Source organism: Oncorhynchus nerka, linkage group LG27, assembly GCF_034236695.1.
Source record: "Oncorhynchus nerka isolate Pitt River linkage group LG27, Oner_Uvic_2.0, whole genome shotgun sequence".
Classification (NCBI taxonomy): Eukaryota; Metazoa; Chordata; class Actinopteri; order Salmoniformes; family Salmonidae; genus Oncorhynchus; species Oncorhynchus nerka.
In genome coordinates this window covers 7549140-7575448 of record NC_088422.1, presented here as the reverse complement: position 1 = coordinate 7575448, position 26309 = coordinate 7549140, and the positions used below count along the sequence as shown (strand labels likewise).

General features: G+C 32.2%; 1 protein-coding gene across 1 annotated transcript in view; it reads left to right on the top strand.

Annotated features, from left to right (window-relative positions):
• The window catches only part of LOC115127105 (extracellular matrix organizing protein FRAS1-like), a 521989-nt gene that overhangs the window by 239770 nt on the left and 255910 nt on the right, over positions 1 to 26309 (top strand). Inside the window, 4 exon segments of the mRNA XM_065011350.1 lie at positions 4049 to 4192; positions 5769 to 5909; positions 6192 to 6332; positions 25256 to 25435. Coding sequence (XP_064867422.1) covers positions 4049 to 4192; positions 5769 to 5909; positions 6192 to 6332; positions 25256 to 25435 — 606 coding nt within the window.

Sequence of the window (26309 nt, the reverse complement as noted above, 5' to 3'; positions counted from 1 at the left end):
GGTAAACTGTTGACACCTTATCGGTAAACTGTTGACACCTTATCGGTAAACCGTTGACACCTTATCGGTAAACTGTTGACACCTTATCGGTAAACTGTTGACACCTTATCGGTAAACTGTTGACACCTTATCAGTAAACTGTTGACATCTTATCGGCAAACTGTTGACATCTTATCGGTAAACTGTTGACACCTTATCGGTAAACTGTTGACATCTTATTGGTAAACTGTTGACACCTTATCAGTAAACTGTTGACACCTTATCGGTAAACTGTTGACACCTAATCGGTAAACTGTTGACACCTTATCGGTAAACTGTTGACACCTAATCGGTAAACTGTTGACACCTTATCGGTAAACTGTTGACATCTTATCGGTAAACTGTTGACACCTTATCGGTAAACTGTTGACATCTTATCAGTAAACTGTTGACACCTTATCGGTAAACTGTTGACACCTTATCGGTAAACTGTTGACATCTTATCAGTAAACTGTTGACACCTTATCGGTAAACTGTTGACACCTTATCAGTAAATGTCAGTCACTATCGTCGTAAGAAGCAGAACAAAGCGTAGCATCATTTAAATGGATGACGAAAACATGAAGTAAACTGAACTGCGACCGTGAAGCTATATACGAAATGTGCTGAACACAAGCAACTAACATAGGCAATCACCCACAACCCACAATGACAAAACAGGCTACCTGAATATGGTTCCCAATCAGAGACAACGACTAACACCTGCCTCTGATTGAGAACCATGTCAGGCCGAACACAGAAACAGACAAACAACATAGAATGCCCACTCAGATCACACCCTGACCAAACAAAACAGAGAAACATACAAAGCAAACTATGGTCAGGGCGTGACAGTCCCCCCCTCCCCAAGGTGCGGACTCCGGCCGCAAAACCTGAACCTATAGGGGAGGGTCTGTACCGGAATGTACCGCACCTGCACCGGGGACACCGTGCGCTTCACAGCATAACACGGTGCCTGCCCGGTCTCTCTCGCTCTCCGGTAAGCACAGGGAGTTGGCGCAGATCTCCTACCTGGCTTCGCCACACTCCCCGTGTGCCCCCCCCAAGAAATGTTTGGGGTTACCTCTCGGGCTTCCTACCGCGCTGCCATGCTGACAGCATTCGCCGGTATCCCTCCTCACACTGCTCCAGAGAATCCAAGGCGGGCTCCGGCACTCTCCCTGGGTCGACCGCCCACCTGTCTATCTCCTCCCAAGTAGTGACACAGTCCAGATCTCGCTCCCATGTCCAGAAATCCTGACATCGCTGCTGCTGCTGCCCATTACCACGCCGCTTGGTCCTCTGTTGGTGGGTGTTTCTGTAACGGCAGTTTTCCTCCTCTTCGTCTGAAGAGGTGTAGCAGGGATCAAAACGCAGCGTGGTAATTGTCCATATCGTTTATTATAAAACATAAACTGAACACTAAGAACTACAAAACAATAAATGTGAACATGAACGAAAACCGAACCGAAACAGTCCCGTGTGGTGACAAACACAGACACAGGAAACAAACACCCACAAACCAACAGTGAAACCCATGCTACCTAAGTATGGTTCTCAATCAGAGACAATGCCTCTGATTGAGAACCATATCAGGCCGAACACAGAAACAGACAAACAAGACATGTAACATAGAATGCCCACTCCGATCACACCCTGACCAAACAAAACATAGAAACATACAAAGCAAACTATGGTCAGGGCGTGACCAGTGATATTATATATATCCATACAGTGTTTTAACAATGTACAAATGGTTAAAGAACACAAGATAAAATAAATAAGCATAAATATGGGTTGTGTTTACAATGGTGTTTGTTCTTCACTGGTTGCCCTTTTCTCGTGGCAACAGGTCACAAATCTTGCTGCTGTGATGGCACACTGTGGAATTTCACCCAGTAGATATGGGAGTTTATCAAAATTGGATTTGTTTTCAAATTCTTTGTGGATCTGTGTAATCTGAGGGAAATATGTATCTCTAATATGGTCATACATTGGGCAGGAGGTTAGAAAGTGCAGCTCAGTTTCTACCTCATTTTGTGGGCAGTGAGCACATAGCCTGTCTTCTCTTGAGAGCCATGTCTGCCTACGGCGGCCTTTCTCAAGAGCAAGGCTATGCTCACTGAGTCTGTACATAGTCAAAGCTTTCCTTAAGTTTGGGTCAGTCACAGTGGTCAGGTATTCTGCCGCTGTGTACTCTCTGTGTAGGGCCAAATAGCATTCTAGTTTGCTCTGTTTTTTTGTTAATTCTTTCCAATGTGTCAAGTAATTATATTTTTTGTATTCTCGTGAATTGGTTGGGTCTAATTGTGCTGCTGTCCTGGGGTTCTGTGGGGTGTGTTTGTGTTTGTGAACAAAGCCCCAGGACCAGTCTCTCTGTCTCTGTCTCTGTCTCTCTCTCTCTGTCTCTCTCTCTCTCTCTCTCTCTCCTGTCTCTCTCTGTCTCTCTGTCTCTGTCTTTGTCTCCCTGTCTCTCTCTCTCTCACTCACACACTCTCTCTCTCTCTCTCTCTCTCTCTCTCTCTCTCTCTCTCTCTCTCTCTCTTTGTCTCATTCTCTTTCTCTCGTGGGTCTGTGTGGAGGAGGGGGGACCGGGGTGTGTGTGTGTGTGTGTGTGTGTGTGTGTGTGTGTGTGTGTGTGTGTGTGTGTGTGTGTGTGTGTGTGTGTGTGTGTGTGTGCGTGTACCCTTGTTGTACCTGTCAGTAAGGAGTGTGTAGAAATGCCTCTGGTTATCACACAGAGCAGTATGAAAAGGACTCCCTGAGTTGCTCTGACAGCATCTGGTCCCCAGAGCCCTCACTCCTTCACCCTGTTTAAATAGTCTCCTCGTGAGCTTTACTGGCCCTAATTAAAACTACCGCCCTTCTGTCAATTTAATTCAATTCAAAAGGGGCTTTATTGGCATGGAAGACACACAGTCAGTCACACACTCTTTCACCAAATCAGTATCACAGTGAATATTTGAAGTTGCTGTTTCCCTTCTTGGTCTGCTTCTCCATCCAATCAGAGGTGCTGAATGTGGATATCCAATCAGAGGTGCTGAATGTGGATATCCAATCAGAGGTGCTGAATGTGAATATCCAATCAGAGGTGCTGAATGTGGATATCCAATCAGAGGTGCTGAATGTGGATATCCAATCAGAGGTGCTGAATGTGAATATCCAATCAGAGGTGCTGAATGTGGATATCCAATCAGAGGTGCTGAATGTGGATATCCAATCAGAGGTGCTGAATGTGGATACCTCAACAGAGGTGCTGAATGTGAATATCCAATCAGAGGTGCTGAATGTGGATATCCAATCAGAGGTGCTGAATGTGGATATCCAATCAGCGGTGCTGAATGTGAATATCCAATCAGAGGTGCTGAATGTGGATATCCAAACAGAGGTGCTGAATGTGGATATCTCAACAGAGCTATGGTCATGTGTGGATATCTCAACAGAGCTATGGTCATGTGTGGATATCTCAACAGAGCTATGGTCATGTGTGGATATCTCAACAGAGCTATGGTCATGTGTGGATATCTCAACAGAGGTGCTGAATGTGGATATCTCAACAGAGCTATGGTCATGTGTGGATATCTCAACAGAGCTATGGTCATGTGTGGATATCTCAACAGAGCTTTGGTCATGTCTCTCTCTCTCTCTCTCTGTCACTCTCTGTCTCTCTCTCTCTCTCTGACTCTCTCTGTCACTCTCTCTCTCTCTCTCTCTCTCTCTATCTTTCCCCTCCCTCTCTCTCTCCCGCCCTACCCCCTCTCTTTCTCTCTCTCTCCCCCCTCTCTTTCTCTCCCCTCTCTCTCTCCCGCCCCTACCCCTCTCTTTCTCTCTCTCTCCCCCTCTCTTTCTCTCTCTCTCTCTCTCTCCCGCCCTACCCCTCTCTTTCTCTCCCTCTTCCCCCTCTCTTTCTCTCCCCCTCTCTCTCTCTCCCGCCCTACCCCCTCTCTTTCTCTACCTCTTCCCCCTCTCTTTCTCTCTCTCTCGTTCCCTTTCTCGCTGTGTCTCTTCCCCACTTCTCTCCCTCCCTCAGGTTGCCATGCATCCTGTTCAGTGTGTGTGGGGCCGAGCCAGCAGGAGTGTGTGTTGTGTTCTGACCCGTCCCACCTGCTCAGAGATGGACTCTGTGTCCCAGACTGTGGATCAGGCTTCTACATCCAACAAGGCACCTGTTATGGTGAGCATGAACCTATAGTTAGAATAACACACCAAGTTTCAATATCTTCTGTGGTGAGTTGACCAGCGTCCATATTGAGTTATTTGAATTTGGTGGTAACAAAATTCTAATATCTCAGTGGACGTTATCCTAGCTAGCACATTTGGTTCCTTGGAAGTTGTGGGAAAGTACGTTTCTGGGAACGAAGTCATGCATTTCCTGACCGGTAAATCTGAATGTTTTTTTTAAGTATTCTGAGAACAGAAGTGAAAATGTAGCTTGTTCTGGGAATATTCATTTTTAGGTTCCAAGGAGGTTCTGAGAACGTTTTACTGTGGTACCAAGGAGGTTCTGAGAAGGTTTTGCTGTGGTTCCCGGGAGGTTCTGAGAATGTTTTACTGTGGTTCCAGGGAGGTTCTGAGAACATTTGACTGTGGTTCCAGGGAATGTTCTGAGAACATTTGACTGTGGTTCCAGGGAGGTTCTGAGAACATTTTACTGTGGTTCCAAGGAGGTTCTGAGAACATTTGACTGTGGTTCCAGGGAGGTTCTGAGAACATTTGACTGTGGTTCCAGGGAGGTTCTGAGAACATTTTACTGTGGTTCCAGGGAGATTCTGAGAACATTTTACTGTGGTTCCAGGGAGGTTCTGAGAATGTTTTACTGTGGTTCCAAGGAGATTCTGAGAAAATTTTACTGTGGTTCCAGGGAGATTCTGAGAACATTTTACTGTGGTTCCAAGGAGGTTCTGAGAACATTTGACTGTGGTTCCAGGGAGGTTCTGAGAACATTTTACTGTGGTTCCAGGGAGATTCTGAGAACATTTTACTATGGTTCCACGGAGGTTCTGAGAACGTTTTACTATGGTTCCAGGGAGATTCTGAGAATGTTTTACTGTGGTTCCAGGGAGATTCTGAGAACGTTTTACTGTGGTTCCAGGGAGATTCTGAGAACATTTTACTGTGGTTCCAGGGAGATTCTGAGAACGTTTTACTGTGGTTCCAGGGAGATTCTGAGAACGTTTTACTGTGGTTCCAGGGAGATTCTGAGAATGTTTTACTGTGGTTCCAGGGAGATTCTGAGAACATTTTACTATGGTTCCAGGGAGATTCTGAGAACATTTTCTTGTGGTTCCAGGGAGATTCTGAGAACATTTTCCTGTGGTTCCAAGGAGGTTCTGAGAACGTTTTACTGTGGTTCCAGGGAGATTCTGAGAACGTTTTACTGTGGTTCCAGGGAGATTCTGAGAATGTTTTACTGTGGTTCCAGGGAGATTCTGAGAACATTTTACTATGGTTCCAGGGAGATTCTGAGAACATTTTCTTGTGGTTCCAGGGAGATTCTGAGAACATTTTCCTGTGGTTCCAAGGAGGTTCTGAGAACATTTTACTGTGGTACCAGGGAGATTCTGAGAACATTTTACTGTGGTTCCCTGAAAGTTTTCCTAGGAGGTTTTATTAACGTTATAGGTTATTAACGTTATAGGTTATTAAGTAATGTTCTGAGAACATGTTTGAATAAGGTACGTTTTGTAGGTAAATTTTTCTAAGGTAAAATCAAAATTGTGTCTGACTGTTTGTGTGTGTCATTCCCACAGCGTGCGACTCATCCTGCATCACCTGTTACCCCGACAACCCCAAATGCATGAGCTGCCCCCCGGGCTCTGCTATGCATCATGGGAAATGTATTTCCCACTGTCCGGATCAACATTACCTTGACAGTCATGGCCACTGCAGAGGTCAGCACCTCCTCACAGATTTTACATTAAATAAATAAATAAATAACATTTATTAGACAGTCAATTGCAGACAAGGTCCAACCAAAACTTGCCTTCCGCTTTTAACCAAATTGGGGGGCAGATTTTACTGCCCATCATAACTCTATTAACCAATAGGCTGCCTCACTGATACTATGTGTGTTAACTATGTGTATTAGTGCTGGGCTGGACCAAAACCCTGCACAATCTGTATACTCCTAACGGGCTCCTACAGTGTGATTGACCTCTGACCTCTTCTCTCAGCCTGTCACAGCTCTTGCTGGTCCTGCTCCGGCTCCGCTGTGTCCCAGTGTTCCCTCTGTACACAGGGACTGTCCTTCCACCAGGGCCAGTGTCTGGAGGCCTGCGGACAGGGGCTGTACCATCAGGACGGGACCTGCCTCAGTAAGTGACTGGGTTCTGGTTAGAGGCAAACTGTACCATCAAGATGGGACCTGCCTCAGTAAGTGACTGGGTTCTGGTTAGAGGCAAACTGTACCATCAGGACGGGACCTGCCTCAGTAAGTGACTGGGTTCTGGTTAGAGGCAAACTGTACCATCAGGATGGGACCTGCCTCAGTAAGTGACTGGGTTCTGGTTAGAGGCAAACTGTACCATCAGGATGGGACCTGCCTCAGTAAGTGACTGGGTTCTGGTTAGAGGCAAACTGTACCATCAGGATGGGACCTGCCTCAGTAAGTGACTGGGTTCTGGTTAGAGGCAAACTGTACCATCAGGATGGGACCTGCCTCAGTAAGTGACTGGGTTCTGGTTAGAGGCAAACTGTACCATCAGGATGGGACCTGCCTCAGTAAGTGACTGGGTTCTGGTTAGAGGCAAACTGTACCATCAGGATGGGACCTGCCTCAGTAAGTGACTGGGTTCTGGTTAGAGGCAAACTGGACCATCAGGATGGGACCTGCCTCAGTAAGTGACTGGGTTCTGGTTAGAGGCAAACCTGGATGGGACCATCAGGTTCTGGGGACAAACTGCCAGCAGGATGGGACCTGCCTCAGTAAGTGACTGGGTTCTGGTTAGAGGCAAACTGTACCATCAGGATGGGACCTGCCTCAGTAAGTGACTGGGTTCTGGTTAGACGGGACCTGCAAACTGTACCATCAGGCAAACGGGACCTGCCTCAGTAAGTGACTGGATTCTGGTTAGAGGCAAACTGTACCATCAGGACGGGACCTGCCTCAGTAAGTGACTGGGTTCTGGTTAGAGGCAAACTGTACCATCAGGACGGGACCTGCCTCAGTAAGTGACTGGGTTCTGGTTAGAGGCAAACTGTACCATCAGGATGGGACCTGCCTCAGTAAGTGACTGGGTTCTGGTTAGAGGCAAACTGTACCATCAGGACGGGACCTGCCTCAGTAAGTGACTGGGTTCTGGTTAGAGGCAAACTGTTCCATCAGGACGGGACCTGCCTCAGTAAGTGACTGGGTTCTGGTTAGAGGCAAACTGTACCATCAGGATGGGACCTGCCTCAGTACCTGCCTAGAGGCTAACTGGACCATCAGGAGTGACTGGGTTCTGGTTAGAGGCAAACTGTACCATCAGGACGGGACCTGCCTCAGTAAGTGATGGGTTCTGGTTAGAGGCAAAGTGTACCATCAGGATGGGACCTGCCTCAGTAAGTGACTGGGTTCTGGTTAGAGGCAAACTGTACCATCAGGATGGGACCTGCCTCAGTAAGTGACTGGGTTCTGGTTAGAGGCAAACTGGACCATCAGGATGGGACCTGCCTCAGTAAGTGACTGGGTTCTGGTTAGAGGCTAACTGGACCATCAGGATGGGACCTGCCTCAGTAAGTGACTGGGTTCTGGTTAGAGGCAAACTGTGTTATATAGATTGTGTTATATAGAGTGTTATACAGAGTGTTATATAGAGTGTTATATAGAGTGTTATAGTGTTATATAGAGTGTTATACTGTTATATAGAGTGTTATATAGAGTGTTATATAGAGTGTTATATAGAGTGTTATACTGTTATACAGAGTGTTATATAGAGTGTTATATAGAGTGTTATATAGAGTGTTATATAGAGTGTTATACAGAGTGTTATATAGAGTGTTATATAGAGTGTTATACAGTTATAGTGTTATATAGAGTGTTATATAGAGTGTTATAGTGTTATATAGAGTGTTATATAGAGTGTTATATAGAGTGTTATATAGAGTGTTATTAGTTATATAGAGTGTTATATGTTATATTATATAGAGTGTTATATAGAGTGTTAGTGTTATATAGAGTGTTATATAGTGTTAGTGTTATAGAGTGTTATATAGTGAGTGTTATACTGTTATATAGAGTTATATAGTGTTATATAGAGTGTTATATAGAGTGTTATATAGAGTGTTATATAGAGTGTTTATAGTGTTATATAGAGTGTTATATAGAGTGTTATATAGAGAGTGTTATTAGAGTGTTATACTGTTATATAGAGTGTTATATAGAGTGTTATATAGAGTGTTTATAGAGTGTTATATAGAGTGTTATATAGAGTGTTATATAGAGTGTTATATAGAGTGTTATATAGAGTGTTATATAGAGTGTTATATAGAGTGTTATATAGAGTGTTAGTAGAGTGTTATATAGAGTGTTATATAGAGTGTTATATAGTTATAGTGTTATATAGTGTTATAGTGTTATATAGAGTGTTATATAGAGTGTTATATAGAGTGTTATATAGAGAGTGTTATATAGAGTGTTATATAGAGTGTTATATAGAGTGTTATATAGAGTGTTATACAGAGTGTTATATAGTTATATAGAGTGTTATATAGTGTTATACAGAGTGTGTTATGTTAGAGTGTTATATAGAGTGTTATATAGAGTGTTTATATAGAGTGTTATATAGAGTGTTATATAGAGTGTTATATGTTATATAGTGTTATACTGTTATATAGAGTGTTATTATATAGTGTTATATAGAGTGTTATATAGAGTATTTATAGAGTGTTATATAGAGTGTTATATAGAGTGTTATATAGTTATATAGTGTATATAGAGTGTTATATAGTGAGTGTTATATAGAGTGTTATATAGAGTGTTATATAGTGTTATATAGAGTGTTATATAGAGTGTTATAGAGTGTTATAGTGTTATAGAGTGTTATAGTGTTATATAGAGTGTTATATAGAGTGTTATATAGAGTGTGTTATAGAGTGTTATATATAGTGTTATTATATAGAGTGTTATATAGTGTTATATATAGTGTTATAGAGTGTTATATAGAGTGTTATATAGAGTGTTATAGTGTTATATAGAGTGTTATATAGAGTGTTATATAGTGTTATAGTGTTATAGAGTGTTATATAGAGTGTTATACTGTTATATAGAGTGTTATATAGAGTGTTATATAGAGTGTTATAGTGTTATATAGAGTGTTTATAGTGTTATATAGAGTGTTATATAGAGTGTTATAGTGTTATATAGAGTGTTATATAGAGTGTTATATAGTGTTATATAGAGTGTTATATAGAGTGTTATATAGTGTTATACTGTTATATAGAGTGTTAGTGTTTATAGAGTGTTATATAGAGTGTTTATAGAGTGTTATATAGAGTGTTATATAGAGTGTTATAGTGTTATATAGAGTGTTATATAGAGTGTTATATAGAGTGTGTTATATAGAGTGTTATATAGAGTGTTATATAGAGTGTTATAGTGTTATATAGAGTGTTATATATATAGAGTGTTATAGTGTTATATAGTGTTATATAGTGTTATACTGTTATATAGAGTGTTATATAGAGTGTTATATAGAGTGTTTATATAGAGTGTTATATAGAGTGTTATATAGAGTGTTATAGTGTTAGAGTGTTATATAGTTTATAGTGTTATAGTGTTATATAGAGTGTTATAGTGTTATTAGAGTGTTATATAGAGTGTTATATAGAGTGTTATATAGAGTGTTATAGTGTTATATAGAGTGTTATATAGAGTGTTATATAGAGTGTTATAGTGTTATATAGAGTGTTATATAGAGTGTTATATAGAGTGTTATAGTGTTATATAGAGTGTTATATAGAGTGTTATATAGAGTGTTATATAGAGTGTTATAGAGTGTTATATAGAGTGTTATATAGAGTGTTATAGAGTGTTATATAGAGTGTTATAGTGTTATATAGTTATAGTGTTATATAGAGTGTTATAGTGTTATATAGAGTGTTATAGTGTTAGAGTGTTATATAGAGTGTTATATGTGTTATAGTGTTATATAGAGTGTTATAGTGTTATATAGAGTGTTATATAGAGTGTTATAGTGTTATATAGAGTGTTATATAGAGTGTTATAGTGTTATACTGTTATATAGAGTGTTATAGTGTTATATAGAGTGTTATAGTGTTATACTGTTATATAGAGTGTTATATAGAGTGTTATATAGAGTGTTATATAGTGTTATAGTGTTATATAGAGTTATATAGAGTGTTATAGTGTTATATAGAGTGTTTATAGAGTGTTATAGTGTTATATAGAGTGTTATATAGAGTGTTTATAGAGTGTTATATAGAGTGTTATATAGAGTGTTATATAGAGTGTTATATAGAGTGTTATATATGTTATAGTGTTATATAGAGTGTTATATAGTGTTAGAGTGTTATATAGAGTGTTATATATAGAGTGTTATATAGAGTGTGTTATATAGAGTGTTATATAGAGTGTTGTTATATAGAGTGTTATATAGTATTATTTATATAGTGTTATATACTGTTATATAGAGTGTTAGTGTTATAGAGTGTTATATAGAGTGTTATATAGAGTGTTATATAGAGTGTTATATAGAGTGTTATATAGAGTGTTATATAGAGTGTTATATAGAGTGTTATACTGTTATATAGAGTGTTATATAGAGTTATGTTATATAGAGTGTTATATAGAGTGTTATAAGAGTGTTATATAGAGTGTTATATAGTGTTATATAGAGTGTTATAGTGTTATATAGAGTGTTATAGTGTTGTTATATAGAGTGTTATATAGAGTGTTATATAGAGTGTTATATATAGAGTGTTATATAGAGTGTTATAGAGTGTTATGTTATATAGAGTGTTATATAGAGTTATATAGAGTGTTATACTGTTATATAGAGTGTTTATATAGTGTTATATATAGAGTGTATATATAGAGTGTTATATAGAGTGTTATATAGAGTGTTATATAGTGTTATATAGAGTGTTATATAGAGTGTTATATGTTATATAGAGTGTTATATAGAGTGTTATATAGTGTTATAGTGTTTATAGAGTGTTATATAGAGTGTTATATAGAGTTATATAGAGTGTTATATAGAGTGTTATATAGTGTTATACTGTTATATAGAGTGTTATATAGAGTGTTATATAGAGTGTTATATAGTGAGTGTTATATAGAGTGTTATATAGAGTGTTATATAGAGTATATTATATAGAGTGTTATATAGAGTGTTATATAGAGTGTTTATAGAGTGTTTAGAGTGTTATATAGAGTGTTATATAGAGTGTTATATAGAGTGTTATAGTGTTATATAGAGTGTTATATAGAGTGTTATAGTGTTATATATAGTGTTATATAGAGTGTTATATAGAGTTATACTGTTATATAGAGTGTTATACTGTTATATAGAGTGTGTTATATAGAGTGTTATATAGAGTGTTATATAGAGTGTTATATAGAGTGTTATATAGAGTGTTATACTGTTATATAGAGTGTTATATAGAGTGTTATATAGAGTGTTATATAGAGTGTTATATAGAGTGTTATATAGAGTGTTATACTGTTATATAGAGTGTTATATAGAGTGTTATATAGAGTGTTATAGTGTTATATAGAGTGTTATATAGAGTGTTATATAGAGTGTTATATAGAGTGTTATATAGAGTGTTATATAGAGTGTTATATAGAGTGTTATATAGAGTGTTATATAGAGTGTTATATAGAGTGTTATATAGAGTGTTATATAGAGTGTTATATAGAGTGTTATATAGTGTTATATAGAGTGTTATATAGAGTGTTATATAGAGTGTTATATAGAGTGTTATATAGAGTGTTATATAGAGTGTTATATAGAGTGTTATATAGAGTGTTATACTGTTATATAGAGTGTTATATAGAGTGTTATACTGTTATATAGTGTTATAGAGTGTTATATAGAGTGTTATATAGTGAGTTATACTGTTATATAGAGTGTTATATAGAGTGTTATATAGAGTGTTATATAGAGTGTTATATAGTGTTATATAGAGTGTTAGAGTGTTATATAGAGTGTTTATATATATAGAGTGTTATATAGAGTGTTATATAGAGTGTTTATAGTGTTATATAGAGTGTTATATAGAGTGTTATATAGAGTGTTATATAGAGTGTTATATAGAGTGTTATATAGAGTGTTATATAGAGTGTTATATAGTGTTATATAGAGTGTTATATAGAGTGTTATATAGAGTGTTATATAGAGTGTTATACTGTTATATAGAGTGTTATATAGAGTGTTTATATATAGAGTGAGTGTTTATATAGAGTGTTATATAGAGTGTTATATAGAGTGTTATAGAGTGTTATATAGAGTGTTATAGAGTGTTATATAGAGTGTTATATAGAGTGTTATACTGTTATATAGAGTGTTATATATAGAGTGTTATATAGAGTGTTATATGTTATATGTTATATAGAGTGTTATACTGTTTATAGTGTTATATAGAGTGTTATATAGAGTGTTATATAGAGTGTTATATAGAGTGTTATATAGAGTGTTATATAGAGTGTTATAGTGTTATATAGAGTGTTATATAGAGTGTTATATAGAGTGTTATATAGAGTGTATATAGAGAGTGTTATATAGAGTGTTATATGTTTATAGAGTGTTATATAGAGTGTTATATAGAGTGTTTATATAGAGAGTGTTATATAGAGTGTTATATAGAGTGTTATATGTTATATAGTGTTATATAGTGTTATATAGAGTGTTATATAGAGTTTATATATAGTGTTATATAGAGTGTTATATAGTGTTAGTAGAGTGTTTATATAGAGTGTTATATAGAGTGTTATATAGAGTGTTATATAGAGTGTTTATAGTGTTATATAGAGTGTTATATAGTGTTATATAGTGTTATATAGTAGTGTTTATATAGAGTGTTATATAGAGTGTTATATATAGTGTTATATAGAGTGTTATATAGAGTGTTATACTGTTATATAGAGTGTTATATAGAGTGTTATATAGAGTGTTATATAGAGTGTTATATAGAGTGTTATAGTGTTATATAGAGTGTTATATAGAGTGTTATACTGTTATATAGAGTGTTATATAGAGTGTTATATAGAGTGTTATATAGAGTGTTATACTGTTATATAGAGTGTTATATAGAGTGTTATATAGAGTGTTATATAGAGTGTTATACTGTTATATAGAGTGTTATATAGAGTGTTATATAGAGTGTTATATAGAGTGTTATAGTGTTATATAGAGTGTTATATAGAGTGTTATATAGAGTGTTATACTGTTATATAGAGTGTTATATAGAGTGTTATATAGAGTGTTATATAGAGTGTTATATAGAGTGTTATATAGAGTGTTATATAGAGTGTTATATAGAGTGTTATATAGAGTGTTATATAGAGTGTTATATAGAGTGTTATATAGAGTGTTATAGAGTGTTATATAGAGTGTTATATAGAGTGTTATATAGTTGTTATATAGAGTATTATAGTGTTATATAGAGTGTTATATAGAGTGTTATATAGAGTGTTTATACTGTTAGAGTGTTATATAGTGTTATATAGAGTGTTATATAGTGTTATACTGTTATATAGAGTGTTATATAGAGTGTTTATAGTGTTATATATAGTGTTATATAGAGTGTTATATAGAGTGTTATATAGAGTGTTATATAGTGTTATATAGAGTGTTATATAGAGTGTTATATAGAGTGTTATAGTGTTATAGAGTGTTATATAGAGTGTTATATAGTGTTATATACTGTTATATAGAGTGTTATATAGAGTGTTATATAGAGTGTTATATAGAGTGTTATATAGAGTGTTATATAGAGTGTTATACTGTTATATAGAGTGTTATATAGAGTGTTATATAGAGTGTTATATAGAATGTTATACTGTTATAGAGAGTGTTATATAGAGTGTTATACTGTTATATAGAGTGTTATATAGAGTGTTATACTGTTATATAGAGTGTTATATAGAGTGTTATATAGAGTGTTAGTGTTATATAGAGTGTTATATAGAGTGTTATATAGAGTGTTATACAGAGTGTTATATAGAGTGTTATATAGAGTGTTATATAGAGTGTTATATAGAGTGTTATATAGAGTGTTATACTGTTATATAGAGTGTTATATAGAGTGTTATATAGAGTGTTATATATAGAGTGTTATATAGAGTGTTATACAGAGTGTTATATAGAGTGTTATATAGAGTGTTATACTGTTATATAGAGTGTTATATAGAGTGTTATATAGAGTGTTATATAGAGTGTTATATAGAGTGTTATATAGTGTTATATAGAGTGTTATATAGAGTGTTATATAGAGTGTTATATAGAGTGTTATATAGAGTGTTATATAGAGTGTTATATAGAGTGTTATATAGAGTGTTATATAGAGTGTTATACTGTTATATAGAGTGTTATATAGAGTGTTATATAGAGTGTTATACTGTTATATAGAGTGTTATATAGAGTGTTATAGTGTTATATAGAGTGTTATATAGAGTGTTATATAGAGTGTTATTAGTGTTATAGTGTTATATAGAGTGTTATATAGAGTGTTATACTGTTATATAGTGTTATATAGAGTGTTATATAGAGTGTTATTATATAGTTATATAGAGTGTTATATAGAGTGTTATACTGTTATATTATATAGAGTTATACTGTTATATAGAGTGTTATATAGAGTGTTATATAGAGTGTTATATAGAGTGTTATATAGAGTGTTATATAGAGTGTTATATAGAGTGTTATAGTGTTATATAGAGTGTTATACTGTTATATAGAGTGTTATATAGAGTGTTATACTGTTATATAGAGTGTTATATAGAGTGTTATATAGAGTGTTATATAGAGTGTTATATAGTGTTATATAGAGTGTTATATAGAGTGTTATATAGAGTGTTATATAGAGTGTTATACTGTTATATAGTTATAGTGTTATTAGTGTTATATAGAGTGTTATATAGAGTGTTATATAGAGTGTTATATATAGTGTTATATAGAGTGTTATATAGAGTGTTATATAGAGTGTTATATAGAGTGTTATATAGAGTGTTATATAGAGTGTTATATAGAGTGTTATATAGAGTGTTATAGAGTGTTATATAGAGTGTTATATATATAGAGTGTTATATAGAGTGTTATATAGAGTGTTATATAGAGTGTTATACAGAGTGTTATACTGTTATATAGAGTGTTATATAGAGTGTTATATAGAGTGTTTATATATAGTGTTATATAGAGTGTTATATAGAGTGTTATATGAGTGTTATATAGAGTGTTATACTGTTATATAGAGTGTTATTAGAGTGTTATATAGAGTGTTATATAGAGTGTTATATAGAGTGTTATATAGAGTGTTATATAGTTATAGTGTTATATAGAGTGTTATATAGAGTGTTATATAGAGTGTTATATAGAGTGTTATAGTGTTATATAGAGTGTTATATAGAGTGTTATATAGAGTGTTATATAGAGTGTTATATAGAGTGTTATAGTGTTATACTGTTATATAGAGTGTTATAGTGTTATACTGTTATATAGAGTGTTATATAGAGTGTTATACTGTTATATAGAGCATTATATAGAGTGTTATATAGAGTGTTATATAGAGTGGTATACTGTTATATAGAGTGTTATAGTGTTATAGTGTTATATAGAGTGTTATAGAGAGTGTTATATAGAGTATAGAGTTACTGAGTGTTATATAGAGTGTTATATAGAGTGTTTATAGTGTTATATAGAGTGTTATACTGTTATATAGAGTGTTATATAGAGTGTTATATAGAGTGTTATACTGTTATATAGAGTGTTATATAGAGTGTTATATAGAGTGTTATTATATAGAGTGTTATATAGAGTGTTATATAGAGTGTTATATAGAGTGTTATATAGAGTGTTATATAGAGTGTTATATAGAGTGTTATATAGAGTGTTATATAGAGTGTTATAGTGTTATATAGAGTGTTATATAGAGTGTTATATAGAGTGTTATACAGAGTGTTATATAGAGTGTTATATAGAGTGTTATACTGTTATATAGAGTGTTATATAGTTATACAGAGAGTGTTATATAGAGTGTTATATAGAGTGTTTATACTGTTATATAGAGTGTTATATAGAGTTATAGTGTTATATAGAGTGTTATATAGAGTGTTATATATAGAGTGTTATATAGAGTGTTTATACTGTTATATAGAGTGTTATATAGAGTGTTATACTGTTATATAGAGTGTTATATAGAGTGTTATATAGAGTGTTATATAGAGTGTTATATAGAGTGTTATATAGAGTGTTATATAGAGTGTTATACTGTTATATAGAGTGTTATATAGAGTGTTATACTGTTATATAGAGTGTTATATAGAGTGTTATACTGTTATATAGAGTGTTATATAGAGTGTTATATAGAGTGTTATATAGAGTGTTATATAGAGTGTTATATAGAGTGTTATACTGTTATATAGAGTGTTATATAGAGTGTTATACTGTTATATAGAGTGTTATATAGAGTGTTATATAGAGTGTTATATAGAGTGTTATATAGAGTGTTATATAGAGTGTTATATAGAGTGTTATAGTGTTATATAGAGTGTTATATAGAGTGTTATATAGAGTGTTATATAGAGTGTTATATAGAGTGTTATAGTGTTATATAGAGTGTTATATAGAGTGTTATACTGTTATATAGAGTGTTATATAGAGTGTTATATAGAGTGTTATATAGAGTGTTATATAGAGTGTTATACTGTTATATAGAGTGTTATATAGAGTGTTATACTGTTATATAGAGTGTTATATAGAGTGTTATATAGAGTGTTATACTGTTATATAGAGTGTTATATAGAGTGTTATATAGAGTGTTATATAGAGTGTTATACTGTTATATAGAGTGTTATATAGAGTGTTATATAGAGTGTTATATAGAGTGTTATATAGAGTGTTATACTGTTATATAGAGTGTTATATAGAGTGTTATACTGTTATATAGAGTGTTATATAGAGTGTTATACTGTTATATAGAGTGTTATATAGAGTGTTATATAGAGTGTTATATAGAGTGTTATATAGAGTGTTATATAGAGTGTTATATAGAGTGTTATATAGAGTGTTATATAGAGTGTTATATAGAGTGTTATATAGAGTGTTATATAGAGTGTTATAGTGTTATATAGAGTGTTATATAGAGTGTTATACTGTTATATAGAGTGTTATATAGAGTGTTATATAGAGTGTTATATAGAGTGTTATACTGTTATATAGAGTGTTATATAGAGTGTTATATAGAGTGTTATATAGAATGTTATACTGTTATAGAGAGTGTTATATAGAGTGTTATACTGTTATATAGAGTGTTATATAGAGTGTTATATAGAGTGTTATATAGAGTGTTATATAGAGTGTTATATAGAGTTATATAGAGTGTTATATAGAGTGTTATATAGAGTGTTATACTGTTATATAGAGTGTTATATAGAGTGTTATAGTGTTATATAGAGTGTTATATAGAGTGTTATACTGTTATATAGAGTGTTATATAGAGTGTTATAGTGTTATATAGAGTGTTATATAGAGTGTTATACTGTTATATAGAGTGTTATATAGTGTTATAGAGTGTTATATAGAGTGTTATACTGTTATATAGAGTGTTATATAGAGTGTTATATAGAGTGTTATATAGAGTGTTATACTGTTATATAGAGTGTTATATAGAGTGTTATATAGAGTGTTATATAGAGTGTTATATAGAGTTATACTGTTATATAGAGTGTTATATAGAGTGTTATATAGAGTGTTATATAGAGTGTTATATGTTATATAGAGTGTTATATAGTGTTATATAGAGTGTTATATAGAGTGTGTTTATACTGTTATATAGAGTGTTATATAGTGAGTGTTATATAGAGTGTTATAGTGTTATATAGAGTGTTATATAGAGTGTTATATAGAGTGTTATATAGAGTGTTATATAGTGTTATAGAGTGTTATACTGTTATATAGAGTGTTATATAGAGTGTTATAGAGTGTTATATAGTGTTATATAGAGTGTTATATAGTGTTATATAGAGTGTTATACTGTTATATAGAGTGTTATATAGAGTGTTATAGTGTTATAGAGTGTTATTAGTGTTATAGTGTTATATAGATATAGAGTGTTATATAGAGTTATACTGTTATATAGAGTGTTATATAGAGTGTTATATATAGTGTTATACTGTTATATAGAGTGTTATATAGAGTGTTATATAGAGTGTTATATAGAGTGTTATATAGAGTGTTATATAGAGTGTTATATAGAGTGTTATATAGAGTGTTATAGTGTTATATAGAGTGTTATATAGAGTGTTATATAGAGTGTTATATAGAGTGTTATATAGAGTGTTATATAGAGTGTTATATAGAGTGTTATATAGAGTGTTATATAGAGTGTTATATAGAGTGTTATATAGTGTTATATAGAGTGTTATATAGAGTGTTATACTGTTATATAGAGTGTTATATAGAGTGTGTTATATAGAGTGTTATATAGAGTGTTATACTGTTATATAGAGTGTTATATAGAGTGTTATACTGTTATATAGAGTGTTATATAGAGTGTTATACTGTTATATAGAGTGTTATATAGAGTGTTATACTGTTATATAGAGTGTTATATAGAGTTATACTGTTATATAGAGTGTTATATAGTGTTATACTGTTATATAGAGTGTTATAGTGTTATATAGAGTGTTATATAGAGTGTTATATAGAGTGTTATACTGTTATAGAGAGTGTTATATAGAGTGTTATACTGTTATATAGAGTGTTATATAGAGTGTTATACTGTTATATAGAGTGTTATATAGAGTGTTATATAGAGTGTTAGAGTGTTATACTGTTATATAGAGTGTTATATAGAGTGTTATATAGAGTGTTATATAGAGTGTTATACTGTTATAGAGAGTGTTATATAGAGTGTTATACTGTTATATAGAGTGTTATATAGAGTGTTATACTGTTATATAGAGTGTTATATAGAGTGTTATATAGAGTGTTATATAGAGTGTTATATAGTTATATAGAGTGTTATATAGAGTGTTATATAGAGTGTTATATAGAGTGTTATAGTGTTATATAGAGTGTTATATAGAGTGTTATACTGTTATATAGAGTGTTATATAATTAATTATGTTATATAGAGTTATATAGAGTGTTATACAGAGTGTTATATAGAGTGTTATATAGAGTGTTATATAGAGTTATAGAGTGTTATATAGAGTTATATAGAGTGTTATATAGAGTGTTATATAGAGTGTTATATATAGAGTGTTATATAGAGTGTTATATAGAGTTATATAGAGTGTTATATATAGAGTGTTATATAGAGTGTTATATGTTATATAGAGTGTTATATAGAGTGTTATACTGTTATAGAGTGTTATTAGTGTTATAGAGTGTTATACTGTTATATAGAGTGTTATATAGTGTTATAGTGTTATATAGAGTGTTATATAGAGTGTTATATAAGTGTGTTATATAGAGTGTTATACTGTTATATAGAGTGTTATATAGAGTGTTATATAGTGTTATATAGAGTGTTATATACTGTTATATAGAGTGTTATATAGAGTGTTATACTGTTATATAGAGTTATATAGAGTGTTATATAGAGTGTTATATAGAGTGTTATATAGAGTGTTATACTGTTATATAGAGTGTTATATAGAGTGTTATATAGAGAGTGTTATATAGAAGTGTTATACTGTTATATAGAGTGTTATATAGAGTGTTATATAGAGTGTTATATAGAGTGTTATATAGAGTGTTATATAGTGTTATAGAGTGTTATATAGAGTGTTATATAGAGTGTTATATAGAGTGTTATACTGTTATATAGAGTGTTATATAGAGTGTTATATAGAGTGTTATATAGAGTGTTATACTGTTATATAGAGTGTTATATAGAGTGTTAGTGTTATATAGAGTGTTTATACTGTTATATAGAGTGTTATATAGAGTGTTATATAGAGTGTTATATAGAGTGTTATATAGTGTTATATAGAGTGTTATATAGAGTGTTATATAGAGTGTTATATAGAGTGTTATATAGAGTGTTATATAGAGTGTTATATAGAGTGTTATAGTGTTATATAGAGTGTTATATAGAGTGTTATATAGAGTGTTATACTGTTATATAGAGTGTTATATAGAGTGTTATACTGTTATACTGTTATATAGAGTGTTATATAGAGTGTTATATAGAGTGTTATACTGTTATATAGAGTGTTATATAGAGTGTTTATATAGAGTGTTATAGTGTTATATAGAGTGTTATATAGAGTGTTATATGTTGTTATATAGAGTGTTATAGTGTTATATAGAGTGTTATTAGTGTTATGTTATATAGAGTGTTATTAGTGTTATAGAGTGTTATATAGAGTGTTATATAGAGTGTTATATAGAGTGTTATACTGTTATATAGAGTGAGTGTTATATAGAGTGTTATATAGAGTGTTATATAGAGTGTTATATAGAGTGTTATATAGAGTGTGTTATATAGAGTGTTATATAGAGTGTTATATAGAGTGTTATATAGAGTGTTATATTTATATAGAGTGTTATATAGAGTGTTATACTGTTATATAGAGTGTTATACTGTTATATAGAGTGTTATATAGAGTGTTATATAGAGTGTTATATAGAGTGTTATATAGAGTATTTATATAGAGTGTTATACTGTTATAGAGTGTTATATAGAGTGTTATATAGAGTGTTATATAGAGTGTTATATAGAGTGTTATATGTTATATAGTGTTATATAGAGTGTTATATAGTGTTATAGAGTGTTATACTGTTATATAGAGTGTTATATAGAGAGTGTTATACTGTTATATAGAGTGTTATATAGAGTGTTATAGTGTTATATAGAGTGTTATATAGAGTGTTATATATATAGAGTGTTATACAGAGTGTTATATAGTGTTATATAGAGTGTTATATACTGTTATATAGAGTGTTATATAGAGTTATACTGTTATATAGAGTGTTATATAGAGTGTTATATAGAGTGTTATATAGAGTGTTATACTGTTATATAGAGTGTTATATAGAGTGTATTTATACTGTTATATAGAGTGTTATATAGAGTGTTATTAGTGTTATATAGAGTGTTATATAGAGTGTTATATAGAGTGTTATATGTTATATAGAGTGTTATATAGAGTGTTATATAGAGTGTTATATAGAGTGTTATATAGAGTTATATAGAGTGTTATATAGAGTGTTATAGTGTTATATAGAGTGTTATATAGAGTGTTATAGTGTTATATAGAGTGTTATATAGAGTGTTATATAGAGTGTTATATAGAGTGTTATATAGAGTGTTATACTGTTATATAGAGTGTTATATAGAGTGTTATATAGAGTGTTATAGAGTGTTATATAGAGTGTTATATAGAGTGTTATATAGAGTGTTATATAGAGTGTGTTATTATATAGTGTTATATAGAGTGTTATATAGAGTGTTATATAGAATGTGTTATATAGAGTGTTATATAGAGTGTTATATAGAGTGTTATATAGAGTGTTATACTGTTATATAGAGTGTTATATAGAGTGTTATATAGAGTGTTATATAGAGTGTTATATAGAGTGTTATATAGTGTTATATAGAGTGTTATATAGAGTGTTATATAGAGTGTTATATAGAGTGTTATATAGAGTGTTATATAGTGTTATATAGAGTGTTATATAGAGTGTTATATAGAGTGTTATAGTGTTATATAGAGTTATATAGAGTGTTATATAGAGTGTTATATAGTGAGTGTGTTATATAGAGTGTTATATAGAGTGTTATATAGAGTGTTATATAGAGTGTTATATAGAGTGTTATATAGAGTGTTATATAGAGTGTTATATAGAGTGTTATATAGAGTGTTATACTGTTATATAGAGTGTTATATAGAGTGTTATATAGAGTGTTATATAGAGTGTTATATAGAGTGTTATATAGAGTGTTATACTGTTATATAGAGTGTTATATAGAGTGTTATACTGTTATATAGAGTGTTATATAGAGTGTTATATAGAGTGTTATACTGTTATATAGAGTGTTATATAGAGTGTTATATAGAGTGTTATATAGAGTGTTATACTGTTATATAGAGTGTTATATAGAGTGTTATAGTGTTATATAGAGTGTTATATAGAGTGTTATATAGAGTGTTATATAGAGTGTTATATAGAGTGTTATACTGTTATATAGAGTGTTATATAGAGTTATACTGTTATATAGAGTGTTATATGTTATATAGAGTGTTATATAGTGTTATATAGAGTGTTATATAGAGTGTTATATAGTGTTATACTGTTATATAGAGTGTTATATAGAGTGTTATTATAGAGTGTTATATAGAGTATTTATATATAGTGTTATATAGAGTGTTATATAGAGTGTTATATAGAGTGTTATATAGAGTGTTATATAGAGTGTTATACTGTTATATAGAGTGTTATATAGAGTGTTATATAGAGTGTTATACTGTTATATAGAGTGTTATATAGAGTGTTATATAGAGTGTTATATAGAGTGTTATATAGAGTGTTATATAGAGTGTTATATAGAGTGTTATATAGAGTGTTATATAGTGTTATAGTGTTATATAGAGTGTTATATAGAGTGTTATACTGTTATATAGAGTGTTATATAGAGTGTTATACTGTTATATAGAGTGTTATATAGAGTGTTATATGTTATATAGAGTGTTATATAGAGTGTTATATAGAGTTATAGAGTGTTTATAGAGTGTTATATAGAGTGTTATATAGAGTGTTATATAGAGTGTTTATATATAGAGTGTTATATAGTGTTATATAGAGTGTTATATAGAGTGTTATATAGAGTGTTATATAGAGTTATATGTTATATAGAGTGTGTTATATAGAGTGTTTATATAGAGTGTTATATAGAGTGTTATATAGAGTGTTATATAGAGTGTTATATGTTATTGTTATATAGAGTGTTATATAGAGTGTTATACTGTTTATATAGAGTGTTATATAGAGTGTTTATATAGAGTGTTATATAGAGTGTTATACTGTTATATAGAGTGTTATATAGAGTGTTATATGTTATATAGAGTGTTATATAGAGTGTTATATAGAGTGTTATATAGAGTGTTATATAGAGTGTTATATAGAGTGTTATATAGAGTGTTATAGTGTTATATAGAGTGTTATATAGAGTTATAGTGTTATATAGAGTGTTATATAGAGTGTGTTATATAGAGTGTGTTATATAGAGTGTTATACTGTTATATAGAGTGTTATATAGAGTGTTATAGTTATATAGAGTGTTATATAGAGTGTTATATAGAGTGTTATATAGAGTGTTATATAGAGTGTTATATAGAGTGTTATATAGAGTGTTATATAGAGTGTTATATAGAGTGTTATATAGAGTGTTATATAGAGTGTTATATAGAGTGTTATATAGAGTGTTATATAGAGTGTTATATAGAGTGTGTGTTATATAGTGTTATATAGAGTGTTATATAGAGTGTTATAGTGTTATAGAGTGTTTATAGTGTTATATAGAGTGTTATATAGAGTGTTATAGTGTTATATAGAGTGTTATATAGAGTGTTATATAGAGTGTTATATAGAGTGTTATATAGAGTGTTATATAGAGTGTTATAGTGTTATATAGAGTGTTATATAGAGTGTTATATAGAGTGTTATATAGTGTTATATAGTGTTATATAGAGTGTTATATAGAGTGTTATATAGAGTGTTATATAGTGTTATATAGAGTGTTATATAGAGTGTTATATAGAGTGTTATAGTGTTATATAGAGTGTTATAGTGTTATATAGAGTGTTATATAGAGTGTTATATAGAGTGTTATATAGAGTGTTATATAGAGTGTTATATAGAGTGTTATATAGAGTGTTATATAGAGTGTTATATAGAGTGTTATATAGAGTGTTATATAGAGTGTTATATAGAGTGTTATATATAGAGTGTTATATAGAGTGTTATATAGTGTTAGAGTGTTATATAGAGTGTTATATAGAGTGTTATATAGTGTTATATAGAGTGTTATATAGAGTGTTATATAGAGTGTTATAGTGTTATATAGAGTGTTATATAGAGTGTTATATAGAGTGTTATATAGAGTGTTATAGTGTTATATAGAGTGTTATATAGAGTGTTATAGTGTTATATAGAGTGTTATAGTGTTATATAGAGTGTTATAGTGTTATATAGAGTGTTATATAGAGTGTTATATAGAGTGTTATAGTGTTATATAGAGTGTTATATAGAGTGTTATATAGAGTGTTATATAGAGTGTTATATAGAGTGTTATACTGTTATATAGAGTGTTATATAGAGTGTTATATAGAGTGTTATATAGAGTGTTATAGTGTTATATAGAGTGTTATATAGAGTGTTATATAGAGTGTTATATAGAGTGTTATATAGAGTGTTATAGTGTTATATAGAGTGTTATATAGAGTGTTATATAGAGTGTTATATAGAGTGTTATATAGAGTGTTATAGTGTTATATAGAGTGTTATATAGAGTGTTATATAGAGTGTTATAGTGTTATATAGAGTGTTATATAGAGTGTTATAGTGTTATATAGAGTGTTATAGTGTTATATAGAGTGTTATATAGAGTGTTATAGTGTTATATAGAGTGTTATAGTGTTATATAGAGTGTTATATAGAGTGTTATATAGAGTGTTATATAGAGTGTTATAGTGTTATATAGAGTGTTATAGTGTTATATAGAGTGTTATTATATAGAGTGTTATAGTGTTATATAGAGTGTTATAGTGTTATATAGAGTGTTATATAGAGTGTTATATAGAGTGTTATATAGAGTGTTATATCCCAGTTTTAGAGCTGTCTGTATAGGGCTGCTTTCATTTCTCCATTCATGTATATACATACTACATTCCTCATCCTGCAGGTTGTGTGTGTGAGTGCTTTTTTAAAATATATATTTGTAAAGTCTGACTTAGTTTGTTCTCTGTACCGTCAGACTGCCACCCATCCTGTAGGTTGTGTGTGTGAGTGCTTTTTTAAAATATATATTTGTAAAGTCTGACTTAGTTTGTTCTCTGTACCGTCAGACTGCCACCCATCCTGTAGGACATGTGTGGGTCCCCTGTCCTCTGACTGTCTGAGGTGTCTGAAACCAGAGGAGGCCCTGCAGCTACTGACCAGTCCATCTCACACAACACTACCTCACGGAGTGTGTGTGGCCCAATGCCCCGCCCCATTCTACCTGGACACACAACACACATGCAGAGGCAAATAGATTTGTAGAGTGGTGGTGGCTGTTATATAGAGGTTATAGTGTTATATAGAGTTATAGTGGGGGGGTGGAAGGTGTGTGTGTGTGTGTGAGGGGGAGGGGGTAGCTGTGCTAGAACATAGCAGCAGTGTTTTTCCTGGGGAGGGGGGTAGAGAGTAGAATGTGTGTGTGTGTGTGTGTGTGTGTGTGTGTGTGTGTGTGTGTGTGTGTGCCACCCATCCTGTAGGTGTGTGTCCCCTGTGTGTGTGACTAAGTAGAAATGTAAACATGTAAAGTGTTTTTCCTGGGGTGTGGGTAGAGTGTGTGTGAGTGTGTGTGTGTGTGTGTGTGTGTGAGGGGGGTTCACACACTATCGACATTAAACCTACTACACAAACTAACACATACAGAGTCTTGGGAAAAGTATTCAGACCCCTTGACTTTTCCCACATTGTGTAACGTTACAGCCTTATTCTAAAATGGAGTAAATACTTCAATCTATACACAACATCCCATAATGATAAAGCGAAAAAACAGGGTTTTAGACATTTTTTTGCCAATAATACACAAATAAAATAGCAGACCCTTTTGCTATGAGACTCTACATTGAGTTTAGATGCATCCTGTTTCCATTGATCATCCTTGAGATGTTTCTACAACTTGATGGTGGTTAGAGTGTAGAGGCGGCAGGTAGCCTAGTGGTTAGAGTGTAGAGGCGGCAGGTAGCCTAGTGGTGTAGTGTAGAGAATAAAAAACAGAAACACCTTTTTACATAAGTATTCAGACGCTTTGCTATGAGACTCTACATTGAGTTTAGATGCATCCTGTTTCCATTGATCATCCTTGAGATGTTTCTACAACTTGATTGGAGTCCACCTGTGGTAAATTCA